General features: G+C 35.7%; 1 protein-coding gene across 1 annotated transcript in view; it reads left to right on the forward strand.

Moving 5' to 3' along the window:
- The window catches only part of LOC145283626 (sodium- and chloride-dependent GABA transporter 1-like), a 279964-nt gene that overhangs the window by 225802 nt on the left and 38940 nt on the right, over nucleotides 1-15222 (forward strand). The window contains exons 6-7 of the mRNA XM_080132579.1: nucleotides 4034-4225; nucleotides 11953-12059. Of these exons, the coding sequence (XP_079988705.1) occupies nucleotides 4034-4225; nucleotides 11953-12059 (299 nt within the window). The remainder of the gene's footprint in view (nucleotides 1-4033; nucleotides 4226-11952; nucleotides 12060-15222) is intronic.

Here is a 15222-nt window from a genome sequence, read left to right on the forward strand (position 1 = left end):
CTATATATCCAATAATTTACGCTACTTTCGATCGCAATTGAAAATTACTTTGCGTTCATTTGTCATTGGGTTATTGCTTGTAACAAACAAAGGCTTTTTCACGAATTTTTGCTACATCATTCTCAGGATTCCAGAACTCTTCATATACATCCAGAAAAAGTCTAAATTCTACTTTCTTTTTCCATCTCAAACTTCCTGGGACCATTATGTACCAACTGATGCTGGCATCAGCTTTGCTTTTTTATGGGGAGGCGGTATCAGATTATTATTATTATTATTATTATTATTATTATTATTATTATTATTATTATTATTATAATAACAAGGTGGGTCAACGGGATGGGTCCTGTCGTCATCATACAACTGTTCGAAATTCTGAGGATGTGGCTGGATATAGGGGGGTGAGAATTGCCAGAGAGGGTCCCAAGACACGAAGGGAGTTGGAACAGGAAATGTAAAAAACATGGACGAATGAGGAAAGAAGAATACTGTGGGAATGCTTTGTAAGAAGGGAAGTTCCAAATCTGGTAGATATATCCGAAAAATGAAGGAAGGATGGGAATCAAGAGGAGAAAGAGCTAGAAGTGTCGCGAGTTTGGTATTCCAGTTAAAACAAATTAAAAATAACAACCTACTTTCAATGATTGGAAGAGAAGAGGTTGAACAGATGGTTATGAATGAAATGAATAACGAAAGTAAAATTGATGAAACTAGCTCTGATGAAAGCACCGAGAGAGTGGAAGTGCAAAAGGGAAATGTAAGCGATGATGGGAGGCGGGCAACTGAGGAGGAATGGAATCCTATGGTTAGGGGAAGTGATGAGAAGGAGTTTGAAGCATTTAAGGCAGATGAGATCATTGACTCTTAGACAATGGAATCAATGAAAGGAGCAGATGAATGGAGAAGTGATGATGAAGTTCGAACTTTGATTTCTGAAGAAAAAGAAGTACTTCAGAAGTTAAGAGAGGTTCTTCTTGGAGACGGGATCATAGACATTCTAGGCATGAAGAGTAGTGATAGGCGGAAGGTGAAAAGCGAGGTAAAAAATAGTTCAAGGAGTAATTCACAACATCATAAGAAAGAACATATCGATTATGGAACTTAACAGACTTATGTATGCAGCGTCATGCGTTATTGCGAATCGTCTTGGCTTAATACAGAAGAAAAAGAGAGAGAAATGGAGGATAGAAGGCCATACTGGCAGAGGCGGCTTGAAGAAAGTATTGAACGGTGGCGGAAAGACATTGGCAGAATCGAAGAAATAAGAAAAGGAATTAAACTAGGACAAAAAGCCATGGACGAGTTTGAAAAGGGGTATAGATTACTGGAAAATGGAACGATGAACGTTGAAAGAGAAGATCCACACTGGTGATAAAAATTCGGAACTTTCTTGGAAAAAGTGTTGCGTTTCGGCAAAACAACCTTTTCCGGAACAATCAGTCTCAGCTGTATAAAGAATTAAATGGTAGTAAACAGGCGGGAAATAACAACACTCCAAATGCAGATGATGCCAGGAAGTTCTGGAGTGGGATTTGGTCTGTCGAAGGGCGATATAATAAGAAGGCTAGCTTGTTGGTAGAGGTCAGAGAAAGGCTATCAGGTATGCAGCAGATGAAGAACGTTGAGATAACCATTGATGACGTGAAGGCTGGCATACGAAGGATGACAAACTGGAAGGCACCTGGTTTCAACTGTTCCAATGCCTTTATCCACCTATAGCTGCTGCCCTGCAAAGGGTCATAGAGTCGGGAGATATCTCTGATTGGCTTTTTAAGGGAAGGACGACACTGATTAGGAAAGATCCTGCAAAGGGAACAGATGCCAATAATTATAGACCAATTACAAGTCTACCACTAATGTGGAAACTGTTAACTGGAATCATTGCAGAAAAAATTTATGAACATCTTGAGAGTAATGGCGTTTTCCCTGATGGACAGAAAGGGTGTCGAAAAGACTTGAGAGGTACCAAGGAGCAACTACTGATTGATAAAGCATTAATACAGGATGCAAACAAGAAGAAGAGGAATCTGAGCGTAGCATGGATCGATTACAGAAAGGCTTATGACATGGTTCCTCATTCATGGATACGTGAAACACTATTGATGGTGAAGGTTGCTGAGAATGTATTAGAGCTTTCGGAGACAAGTATGGCTCAATGAAAAACGGTGCTGACAGCAAACAGAGAAGTGATGTGGCAGGTTGACATAAAACGTGGAATATTACAAGGAGATTCGTTATCTCCACTTCTTTTTGTAATGATAATGATGCCACTGAGCATCCTCTTGAAGAGAGAAAAACTGGGGTACAACCATCTACTGTTTATGGATGATTTGAAAATATTCGGTAGAAATAAAAAGGAAATGAAGAGACTGGTAGAACTTGTGGAGACATATTCAGAAGACATTGGGATGGAGTTTGGGATTAGTAAATATGCGGTGCTTGTGATGAAAAGAGGAGTGAAGGTTCATTCAAATGGAATAGTGCTGCCAAATGGAGAAATCATGAAAGAAATAGAAGATATGGGGTATAAGTATTTGGGAGTGTTGGAGGGTGTAGGCATCATGAACAGAGAAATGAAGGAAAAAGTCAGGAAGGAGTATCTTAGAAGAGTGAAACTAATTGCAAGGTCGAAACTGTATGGAGGAAACCTAATGAAAGCAGTGAATGCATGGGCAGTCAGTGTTTTGAGATACAGTTCGGGAATTTTAGAATGGTCTGACAAGGATTTGCATGCTATGGATATCAAAAGAAGAAAAGTTTTAGCAATATTTGGTATATTTCACATTCGAAGTAGCGTAGCGAGGGTGTATCAAAAGAGGAAAGACGGTGGGAGAGGATTGAAAAGTGTAAAAGATTGTGTTAGAACCGAGGAGATGTCGTTGAAGGAGCATGTGGTTAGAAGTGAGGAGTGGATGCTTAAGGCTGTGGCCAATGAAGTGGAGGTATGTGAGATCAAGGCTGATTATGTGAAACGTATGGATAGAGAAAGGGCAGAGGAACTGGCTAGAAAGAAAATTCACGGAAGGTTCTTCCAGGATATAGCAGAAGTGGCTGATGAAAGATCATGGCAATGACTTAGAGCTGGGTATCTGGCTAAGAGTACTGAAGTGTTGTTTATGCAGCACAAGAGAAGGCATTAGGAACACGATTGTTCAAAAAAGTGGTCCTAGAAGAGGAAGTTCTGCAGAATGCCGGATTTGTGGTGAGCTCTCAGAGTTAATTGCACACCTTGCATCAGGGTGTAGTGGATTGGCCCAGAGAGAGAGAGAGAGAGAGAGAGAGAGAGAGAGAGAGAGAGAGAGAGAGAGAGAGAGAGAGAGTGTCGCAAAAGACACGATCGCATGGGACTTTGGATATATTGGGAGTTGTATAAGAAGGTTTGGGTGAAGTGTGCTGGAAAATACTTTGAAGAGGTGCCTGATAAAGTGAGAACAAGTGAGGATGGTCAGGTGGAGGTATAGTGGGACAAAAGGTCATAACGACCAAGAAATTGAAACATAATCGTCCGGATTTGGTGGTCATTGACAAGGTCTAAAAAAAAACTGGCAGATTGTGGACTTCTCAGTACCTTGGGACAGGAATGTGAGAAAGAAGAAGAACGAGAAGTGGAGCAATTATGCTCCATTAGCCTTGGAGATAAGGCGTATACACGGTGTTAAAACACAAATAATCCCGGTCCTAATTGGTACGCTAGGAGTAGTATCAAGTTGTCTGGAAGGAGAATTGAAACAACTACAAATCTCCGATGTTTAAGGCGGCCTTCAGACCTCTGCTATTGTAGGTAACACCAACATCCTTAGAAAAACCCTTGATCTTTGAAGCCCCTGGTTTGGAGCCGGGATTGAGGGAAATCCTCTTGAAATTAATCCCGCCTCTTTCCAGAGAGACGTTGATAAACAAAATCAGAATTATTATTATTATTATTATTATTGTTGTTGTTGTTGTTGTTGTTGTTGTTCTTCTTCTTCTTCTTTTTCTTCTTCTTCTTCTTCTTCTTCTTCTTCTTATTATTATTATTATTATCTACTTGCAGGTGTTTATGTTCGTGTGCCCGATGACCATCTTTCTTTTGGGCATCGTTCTTGTATATGGTCATTCAGTTGTACCTAAATCGGAACGGACTTTCAGTTACATGTTTCTTGGCTATTTTGACGTCTCTCAGACTGAAGATCAGGCCAAAAACGAGGTTGGAAACGCCATACAGAATCACCTGGGAGACCCACGCGTAAGTTTTCTCGCTAAAAGTATCTTCGCATCCGTTAACCATCAAATCGACAAAGTTCAACTTCAAATTAAAAAAAAAAGAAAAACAAAAACTAAAAAAGGAAACTGAATCAGAAATTGAAAAAGACCAAATTTTAAATTTAAATTTAATTATTTTTTTATTCATTTAAGAATTTCTTTTTAAAATGATGTTTTTTCTTTGAAGGTCGAATGTCTTACTTCAAGTTTAAAAAGATTAAATATATAATATTAAATGTCAATTAACAAACATTTATTTTAACACAGAATACATACTAAAATTAGTTCTGGGACTGTATTATGTTTAAAAAACTTATGTTTTCAAGGAAAACATAAGTTTTTTTACCAGATTTTATAATCAACTAAAACGTCCCCCCCTCTCTCTCTCTCTCTCTCTCTCTCTCCATCTCTCTCCCCCTCTCTCTCTCTTACGCCCCCTTCATCTATATTGATTCGACTGCTCCTTTATATTTCTTAATAACTATATGATCATTTACAAAAAGATTGAATTATTTTTACAATTGTTGCCTTTAAATTTATATCTCTACGCTTACATAAAAAATACGTATCTAAATTATGAGGTGCCATCAATAAGTTCCTAGACATTTTTGTACAGGCATTTAAAATTGTCGTAGAATTTTGAAAGTTCAGTATTATTGCTATGCATCTTATTAGATGATTTACCAATTTTTATGATTTCCGATGCAAATGGGCAACTACAGCAGGCATTGGAATACACCCTGATAAAGCCCGATTGTCACAGCTGGCGAAATTCAAAAATGCAATCTGGACGTGAGGACACTTGACAAGAACGATATGCAAGAACATTTGTTTTTTAAACTTGGAAAATTGCAACAGAAATACATGGAATACTTCAGACTGGTTTTTAACGATATTCATAAATCGATAATTTTTGAGTGACATAAGAGACTCGAGAAAGGCAGAGAGTCTATGAGGGATGATGAGAGGTGTGGGAGGAGTAAGCATGTCATGAATATATATATATATATATATATATATATATATATTCATGACATGAACCACATCGAAGAATCACTAGAGATTACCAGCTGTTAGTCTGTAGACATACAAACTTACTAACCATGACGACCACGATCTGGTATGAACATTACTTTTGGAAATTCTAAAGTGGCTCATGATCACAGCATCGAACATTGCATCAACGAAAATATTATTTCAGAGATCAGCCCGTTTCTTGGGCGCTCTTTCTTCTCTTAGCTAGCTATTCGCACTGCATGTCTGTCGTCGCATGAGTTGCAACCATGTGCTCTATTAAATATGCTGCTTGGCACATATTTACATTTCTATGTATGAATAAGATATTGTTACATGATAAGGGCCGTCCTCTTTTCATGTAAGTATAAAAATAGAGAGATTTAATTAAAATGAAAATGAAATAGAATAAACGAAATTCGAACCTCGTAACTTAGGTTTAGAAATAGATTACGAGAGAGAATTAGCAAATGGAATGTAAAAAACAAACCATTGTTTAGTTTAGAGATAAAATAGTTTGAAGAAAAGAATGTGCATTGTCAATTCTGTTATGAAAATTCAATTGAAGAATGCAACTATACAAGATAATCTAATAAACATGTTTTTAACATATTGGAAATATATGTTACTGGGAATATAGGTTAAAATTCCTTTTGTAAACAAAGGAAAAAAGTTTTGGACACGCATTTCCAGAACACGTGAAAGAAGACACATGTTTTAACATGTGTATGACGCCATGGAAAATGGGAAGTTCTCGATATAGTTAGAAACTTTTGAGTTAAGCGGAGAGAAACTGGGGGAGAGTCTGAGAGAGAGTCTGAAGACGACAGACGACAGTCCAGACATCGGATTCGAACGTCTAGAAGCGAGACGGTAACCTTTGAAACTTAGAATGTGAAACTTGAATTCTTGATGAAGAAAACCACGGCCGGTCGTAAAGGAAATAAACCCATCACGTGTTTTTATAAACGTCGTCTTTGTGTTGTAATTCTACCAAAAGGTAAAGTGAAAATTGTCATTATATGTCTTGTATATCATGGGTTTTAAAATGTCTTTACATATACAATATGAACAGTAAGACTGTCTGAACACTGTTTCCTCACTCTAAGAGCTTCTATTACACTTCTAAGTATGAACATTTTATATATATGAATCGCTTAATAACACGAACAATCTCTCTTACGAACATCTCTCTCAACAACAACAAACTCTCTTAATAAGACTCTTTAACATGCGCTTTTAATAACAACAACAACAAGAAAAGAATAATCATAATAATAATAATGAAACGTAACAATATGATAACACCTCTAGTACATAATTATTTTTAATTTAATGTTGCACAATTTTTATATCTAATTTATTATCATTTTTATAATTCTAAATTAAATTTTGATGCAAAGTAGATTTAACCATCAAATAGCAAGCACTAATTTCGATATATATTAAAGTAGGATGATTTTGGAATCAAACTATTTAGTATATATTGATAGTATCGAAATTATTATCATCATTTCTAATGAAGGGTCACTTCGACGTATAGAACATTACCAATACAAAGACGAAGAAAAGCAACAAAAAATGAGAAGGGAAAATACTTAGTGGATGGAAACAAACGAACAGTTTTATTAAAAAAGGAAATAAGGAAACTTAGAGCCAAAAAAGGTTAACAACTGTAATGCTGCTAATATTCTGCTCTCAGCTACAAAGAAAGGTTCTTTGTGTGTAAAAGTATTAAAGATAGAAAGAAAGACAAGTTTAATAGGCTTTTTTAATTACTTACTGCTGTTTTTTGTGAAATGAGATTGCGACCAACCTAGGCTATTTTGAGAAGAACATAATACCTTTAGCAAAGTAAAAAAGAGTTCGTTCCCTTTGTGTGCAAGTTTACTTTTGTAATGTCGTCTTTTTTTAAATAAAAGTCCTCTCGAGTCGATTAGTATAAATATCAACAGACAAAATTAATTTATTATCTGAAATAATGTCCCGAGAGTGTTCTATTAGCGAGGAATTTATTTCATCTTTCTGAAGGAATAACCTATAAAAATAGTCCTGCGTATAATAACGCTCTGAAGAGGCAAGAAGTCCGTTGAAATCAAAATCTTTCTCGTTTCTTCTTTGAATCCAGTCAGAATAGAAATATTCTTCAGGTGAGGATCGAACTCACGACCTTCAGATTATGAGACTGAATAGACATATTATTTTCTTTTGACTTAGAAAAACTGCAGCTTCAGAGGTGTCCGTTTTCTTCAGGCCTTAGAAGAAAATATCTAGAGATAGACACTTTCAATTCAATCGTTCCTAGGAAGAATATTTTTCACGTATGTTCTCTCTTCCAAGCTGATATTTTTCCGACATATTTAAGTGCCAGTTCTCGATAGATTTCTTGGTTTCCCTTGAAGTAGATTTCTCTCTGCGAGATACGAATACGTCATGTAACTGAGGCACAATTATTTCAACATTTTAACTTAGCCAGGTAATTTAGATGAGTCACTTCAACATTTTCACGTCTTTTTTAGATGGAGAAAAAATAGTACGTGAACATATTTCGAATTGCCATTCCATTTCAGTCCCAATTTGAACTCAATTCAATTCCATTCCGAACACGATTCCATTCAATTCCGAACTCAATTCTGAATACAAAACGCGGTAATGCGCAGATCAATCAACTGGCAGAAATTAATTACATGACCAACAACATCAGCGGTAGTATGCAAATTTAAGAGAAATCTACCCTTTGCGACCAAGACCGCCAACCCTCAATATTTCCTCCTGCATCAGAAAACACGCTATGTGATATACAAATATCTGTACGTGATGTTGCCAAGCTAATCAAAAACCTTGATTCCAGTAAAGCAACTGGCCCTGACGGTATTCCAATTATAGTACTCAAAAAACTTCAACCAGAACTAGAGCCCATACTTACAAAACTGTTTAAACGTTGTCTTAAGGAGAATTGCTTCCTATCACCCTGGAAAATCTCATCAGTATGCCCTGTATTTAAGAATTCAGGCGACCGTTCATCCCCCTCTCAGTGCAGGCCAATAAGTCTCCTGTACGTCATGAGTAAGTTGCTGGAATCTGTGTTAAATAGAGAAGTAATCAACCATCTCAGCAAAAATAACCTTCTTAGTGACACACAATATGGTTTCCGTTCTGCTAGATCTACAGCAAACGTGCTTACAGTTATATCTCATAGGATTAGCGAATCTCTCGACAGAGGCAACCTTTCTAGGGCAATTGCTCTTGACATATCAAAAGCTTTTGATAGGGTATAGCATAAAGGTTTACTTCACAAGATTACCAGCTATGGTATAGCTGGAAATGTCGTCTCAATTATTAAATCATTTCTCTCTGATAGGTTCATAAGAGTAGTAGTTGATGGGCAAAAATCAGAAGCTCACAGTATTAATGCTGAAGTCTCTCACGGGTCCATCCTGGGCCCAACTCTTTTCCTGATCTACATTAATGATCTTCCAAATCACATCCTTACATCATTCGTAGACATTTTTGCTGACGACACTACCATTTATGATAGCACATCCAAGACAGTAAACGACCAAGTCTCTCCGATTCTCTCTCCTCTGATCTTGAGCAAGTGGTACAATGGGGAAAGGAGTGGCTGGTTACTTTTAATGCATCTAAAACCAAGCTTCTATCATCAACGTTCTGATCCCCATCTGGCATCAATTGAAATGAATGGCTCTCGTTTTGGGGAGGCCTCATGTTTTGACAGGCTTCTGGGCTTGACTTTTACTCCTGATCTTAAATGGAATACGTACATCAAATCTGTTGCCATGGCCACTGGAAAAATGGTGGGATCCTTCTATCGATCCAGTAGATATCTCACTGCTGATGCAATTCTCTATCTATATAAGAGCCAGATTCGTCCAAGTATGGAATACTGTTGCCACATATGGACAGGAGCTGCTAGAAAAGAGTTGTTCTGCCTTGATTGGGTTCAAAATAGACTTCGTGGCCTGGTGGGAGATGTCCTTTTCTCTTCGCTGCACCCTCTATCTCACAGAAGAGATGTTGCGAGTGTGTCTCTGCTTTATCGTTATTTTCATGGAAAGTGTTCGACTGAGCTTCAATCTATTGTCCCCCCTCGCCAAACTTTCACAAGAAACACTCGTCTAGCTTAAAACACTATCAATAATTCCCCCCACTCTTTATCTGTGCCTAAAACCTAAACATAGATTCCATGATCAAAGTTTCTTTCTTAGAACTGCAAACCTGTGGAATTGTCTTCCGTTTTCCTGCTTTCCAGCTGTCTATAATATGGTTGTCTTCAAGACCAATGTGAACAAGTTTCTGATGAGCCGTTCCACTTAAGTTAACAAATTTACCGAACTTTCATTACTATCGATTACTATATTGTCCTTTTGACTGCTGTACACTTTTGAACCCTTATCCTATCGGCCTTGATAAGTGGTGACGCCTATATATATATATATATATATATATATATATATATATATATATATATATATATATATATATATATAAATGTTCTACAATAGTTAACAAGTATGCACTCACCAAATTGTTTCATTGCTAAGGAGTGACCTTCTTTCTTAAAAGATTTCTTGGTTGGAGTCTCTGAATTGGCAGGTAAATATCTGGCATCCGACAGGATGCTCCATCCCAAGCAAATAGAAAAAGATAAGAATCCCTAATTTTTGGAGGAAATTAACAAAAAACAATATAAAATAAAAGTATCCAATTCTATATACTACCGCGGTTTACTTGAAACGATAACCGGATGAAGTCTATTTATTTTTTATGGAAATCGCTCGGGACATGACCACTTAGGCGCAATTAAAAAACATTAAGTATAGATATTATATAGATACATTCTGGCACAGAAAACATCACTCTTTTTCTTTTTGTCAGAATATCGCTCATTAATTAAAGGAGAAAATAAAGATCAAAGTGTTACGAGGTTGCCAAAAGTAAAGCCAATGTCCACTTTTTACTTCAAAGTTTTATAATTAACAAACACTAGACTCGTCCGTGACCCGTTGAGTCACAACCACTGCTCGCATTTAATTTACTTTGATTTCAATTGCAAATTCATAAACTGTGGCATATCTGTTTAGATATTCTTGCATAAGTACAGGCTGGAACGATAAATTTGTCGCTCTAAAGAAAACAACACTACAGCTTTATTTTAAAACTTTTATTGACAAAAATTATTCAGGTAACTTGATTATGTAGTAGAGCTGATATCTATTCAATGTAGCCGCTTTCAGCCTCACTCGCCCTCTTGATACGGGCCCGGAACTGGGAGCATGCCTTTTCTACAAGCGCCGGCGGAAGCTCGGCAAATACTCGTCGGTTGGCGGCGGTCAGGCTGACTTTGGTGTTGTGGGAGATCACGTTGGTGATATTTTCGACGTATTACAACAAGTAGTCCAGCGGGTTCAGGTCGAGAAAGGAGGGGGCCATTGAGAGAAGGGTACAAAATCGTAGCACACGTTCTGAAGCCAAGCCTGGATCCCTTTGGGCTTGTGGTTCGGCGCCGGGTACTAATGCCACACCAAGGGTCTGACAGCGGCTGATTGCACTAGACGATCACCACACTCTTTAGCACATCCAGGTAAACTTTGGTGTCGGCTTTCAAGCCAATTTCGAAGATGTGAAATAGCATGACACAATCCTCACTTGAAATCACACCAAAGACCATAACTGTGACCGGAAACTTTGTTTTCATCACTCTGGACACATCCCTGTCATTTGTGGCAATCAAGTAATGCATTTTGAGGGTGCTGGCAATGGTCCTGTTGTCATAACTTTGATCGGTAGAGAGCATGAGTTGTACAGCGGTGCATCTCCGACCTCGGTCTTTGAACATTGTATCACTTTCAGACGTGAAAGAAAACCCTTATCGCTATTGGGATTTGTACACAATTGACCAGCTAGTTGATGGTCTGCAACAACAAAAGAAACGGAAATGGGATCATGCCGTCTTTTCTAGGGTAACAATTTTATCGTTCTGCCCTGTAAAATAATAAAAGCCTCTGCGCTTTTTTAATATCCTTCTGGACAATATATAGGCGAAGAAACGTATTATTTTGATATCTAATTTACATATTGTGTTTTGGTGTAACCAGCGCTCCCGCCTTTGGCGATTGCCAAGACCAGAATAGAAGATAAAAGAGACGAAAATCACGGCGCATAAGCGTTGGGTTCGGCGGTTGTCGAGAGGCGGCATACAGTCTTACAATAAAAGATTATTCTTTACGAGTAGTTATAATCGATCATTAACTACACTTATTTCTTTTCATCATCATCATCATCATCATCATCATCATCATCATCATCATCATCATCGACTCTTTTGTTTTTAACAGCGTCGACGACCGCGGCTCTTCTAATTCTAAAGCCATGGCAATCTTGGGAAGACCATAGTTTCCCGTTGACTTCCATCTTCAGTCAGGGGTACATTTCCCCAAGTGAGTTAAACGCGCCTCTCCAGATACCAACATGGGAATTTCTACGACTCGGCGCAGTATATATAGCGTCTAGCCTTCCCAAAACGGTCACCCATTGTTGCTTAACTTGTGTGATCTTTCGAAAACCGGTCTGTCAATGTGATTTTGCCGTATAGTATTATTATTAATGCATTATATATTGTATAATTAAATAAAAAAAACAAATCAAATCAATTATTTTATTCAATTTTTTTTTCAGGCATGGATGGATGCTCTTATCATGCATATCTACAGCATGGGTTTGTGGTCCGGTGTCGTACCAATGCTCGGCAGTCATCTTCCTAACAAGAAAGTTTTATTGAATACGTAAGTATAATTCAAGATTCTCTGATCACTTACTGCTACACCGTTTCGCTTTGATTCCAAAATAATTATTAAGAAGATAAACATTATTTATTGTTTCTTATCATTCAAGTGCCAAATTAAGCAGCAGTCTATCCACGATATATTAACTCTTAATGTACGGTTACAGAAGACCAATGCTAAAATATTCTAGCACGTATATAACATTTTATATACAAACTAGCTGTACCCAGCGTAGTCAGGTAAAAAAACATATTGTCGGGTGGAGGGTTTAGTCACATACTATTTAAGATACACCAAATATCCTAAGTTGTTACGATTTTCCTGAAAGTTGACCATATTTTATATTTTTAGAAGCGTAAAACATAGCCATGAAGCTATGCAATTCAACCAGGGAAATAAAATCGCATAGTTTAAAGGGAAATAACTCATAGGTTAAATTAAATCTTACTTCCGTTTTTAAATGCAGCTGATGTTGATTATATACGATTAGGTTGGTGCAAAAATAATGTCGTTTTTTTAACGTTCAACAATATATATACACACACAATATATATATATATATATATATATTGTGTGTATATATATATATATATACGACATTTTTTTTGCACCAACTTAATGATAATTAACAGTTAATTAAACTAAATGTAAATTATATTAAAAATAAATTACATTGATCAACTTTAGATAACATTTCTAAATAGAATACTTAAAAAAAACTATATTACTAATTTTCATAAAAAATTTAGAGCTAATTATTAAAAGAGATTTTCTTTAATATAATATGCAAATGAGATAACCTCTTTTTTATTACTAAATAGTATATACAGAAATCATCCGGAAATAAAAGTATATAAGACTCCGTTTTCAGTATTAAGATCTATTTTTGAAACAGTCCTTTTGTTTATATAACAAACAAACAGACAGGAATACGACTTTATTATAATAGATGCCAAAATATGAATTAAAATCCAAATCAATCATATAACAGGAAAAAAAACCCCTAAAGTAATTTACTTGCTACAGATGTAATGGGTTTTGTGAAGTTGTTTCTTGGCAACGAGCAGGGACTCCATTCTTCTCACTCGAAGGTTTAGCGATTAAATTAGAGTCGATTTTGAAACTTGATCACGTAATTCTCCTAGTGGGTCGATCACGTGACTTACAGGCCTTCTAGCCATAGGATATTTTATCTACAAAGGAGATCAATGCATACCAGTATAAATAAAAGTAATAGAATTTTACTTTAAACTGGAAGGACTATCCAATGTTGCCGTGTTGAAGTAAATAACGTAACACGTAACAGAATAAAGGGGACGTTTATTTTATTGCTTTCAAATGTCTTCATTTATTGATTTATTAGCAGGCCGCCTGGTATTGCCCGGTCGTAAAATACGCTTAAATATGATATTTTGATTAATGTAGATTTCAACCATATTTTTTATATTATATTGGACCCAATATATAGTAATGATTTAAAAAGTTTTTAAAAAAATGACTCGTGCGCCACCACCGAGAATCGAAACAAAAACGTTTAGCTTACGATTTATTTTTTCCTTTGACATTAATACCTTAGCTATGAATATATGTTTGCTGCAAGGCTAAAAATTAAAACATGAACCAATAGCTATTACATTACGCATGCATATTCGTAATGCCGTCGTTCGACCTTCACCTGGCAAATTCTATTTTTTGTTTAATTTTTACACTTTAACATCGATTTCCCCGGCAAAAACTCAACTATAAAGTATCACATTAGTTCGAATACCCTATATATTAATTTTCATGTCTGTAGATCAAAACTTGACAGAGAAGTTTAGTAGGCAAATTTTTTAAAACAAATATATATATATATATATATATATATACGCATAAATGAATATATCTAGAAAGTGGTTTGTGTTTACTATAAGCTTTTTACGCAAATATAACGCAAGTATAAATCATGTAGAATATCTGGATAAATAAAGTTACACGTAATAGCTAACTAAAGATGATCATCCTATAAGAAAACCGAAAAACTAATAAGGAATTAAAATGAATGTTCAAAAGAATATGCAAATTAGCCAAATCTTTTGCAAATGAATACGATTCCACGACACAAATATAACAAAGTTGTATTTTATTTAAAAAAAAGAAAAAAAGGCCTGACTTTTTCTTTTTTTTTTTTTGGCCTTGGTTCCAAGATCGAAGTGTAGTATCTCTTCTGATGTTTCACTTCAGTTAATTGGTCCTTAGTCAATGTAGGGGAAACCCTTCATGCTGAGACAATTACTATTGTTTTTGGATATTGCCAGAGTGTCCCATTTTTGACCTTATTTTAGGGGAGATGCCCCCCACCCCCCATTAAAAACGACCTTGTGTCACATTTACTTTCGTAGGGAAGCAAATAAATACCTTAATAAATAGAAAAAAAACGTTTTTAATATGAATATTAACACACAGAAAAACAACCAAATTTATAGGACTATAGATATTTTGATTTCCTACCTCAAAATCGATATAAGAAAAATCTATTGATTATTCGTATGTAGACCCGCATGCAATAATGGCAAATCATCGCGTAGCAGCAATCCATAGAATTGAAAATTAGAAAGGCTGCGAAAGTATCCATAACTCGTCCCATGATAGCCGTATCAATTCGTAGCTAATTTCACTCTCATTTTTGAGAAAAAATAAAATCTTTATACGGCGGAAATTACATCTGATACGCCTAGTAGTGCTTCTTCCCAATAAAAATACTAAGAAAACGTGACTTATAATTATTTTTAATAGCTTAATTTTAAGCGTGTCTTTTCAAATAGACAGTAAGAATATCAATAATTTCGATATTGAACAAGTATGATTTTTTTTAATTTGAATTTTAAATTTGACTTTATACATGATAGCATTACACGATCACGTTTAATATTTTCACATATTTGCTGTCTAGATTTAGATTAGATATTAAATTTATAGTATGCGGACGGGGTTTTGAGATTATAATTTTCGAAATTTTTGTTCTAATTCAAATTTATTTTAAAAATGTTATAATTTAGTAAATTAAAAATAATTGGTAAAAACTTTATTTCAAAATTTCCCATTGTTTATGACCGTTTCCACATTACTTTGATAGAAATTATTTAATAATAATAATAATAATAATAATAATAATAATAATAAT

The sequence above is a fragment of the Euprymna scolopes genome, chromosome 8, assembly GCF_053919585.1.
Source record: "Euprymna scolopes isolate OS-2025 chromosome 8, ASM5391958v1, whole genome shotgun sequence".
Taxonomy (NCBI): domain Eukaryota; kingdom Metazoa; phylum Mollusca; class Cephalopoda; order Sepiida; family Sepiolidae; genus Euprymna; species Euprymna scolopes.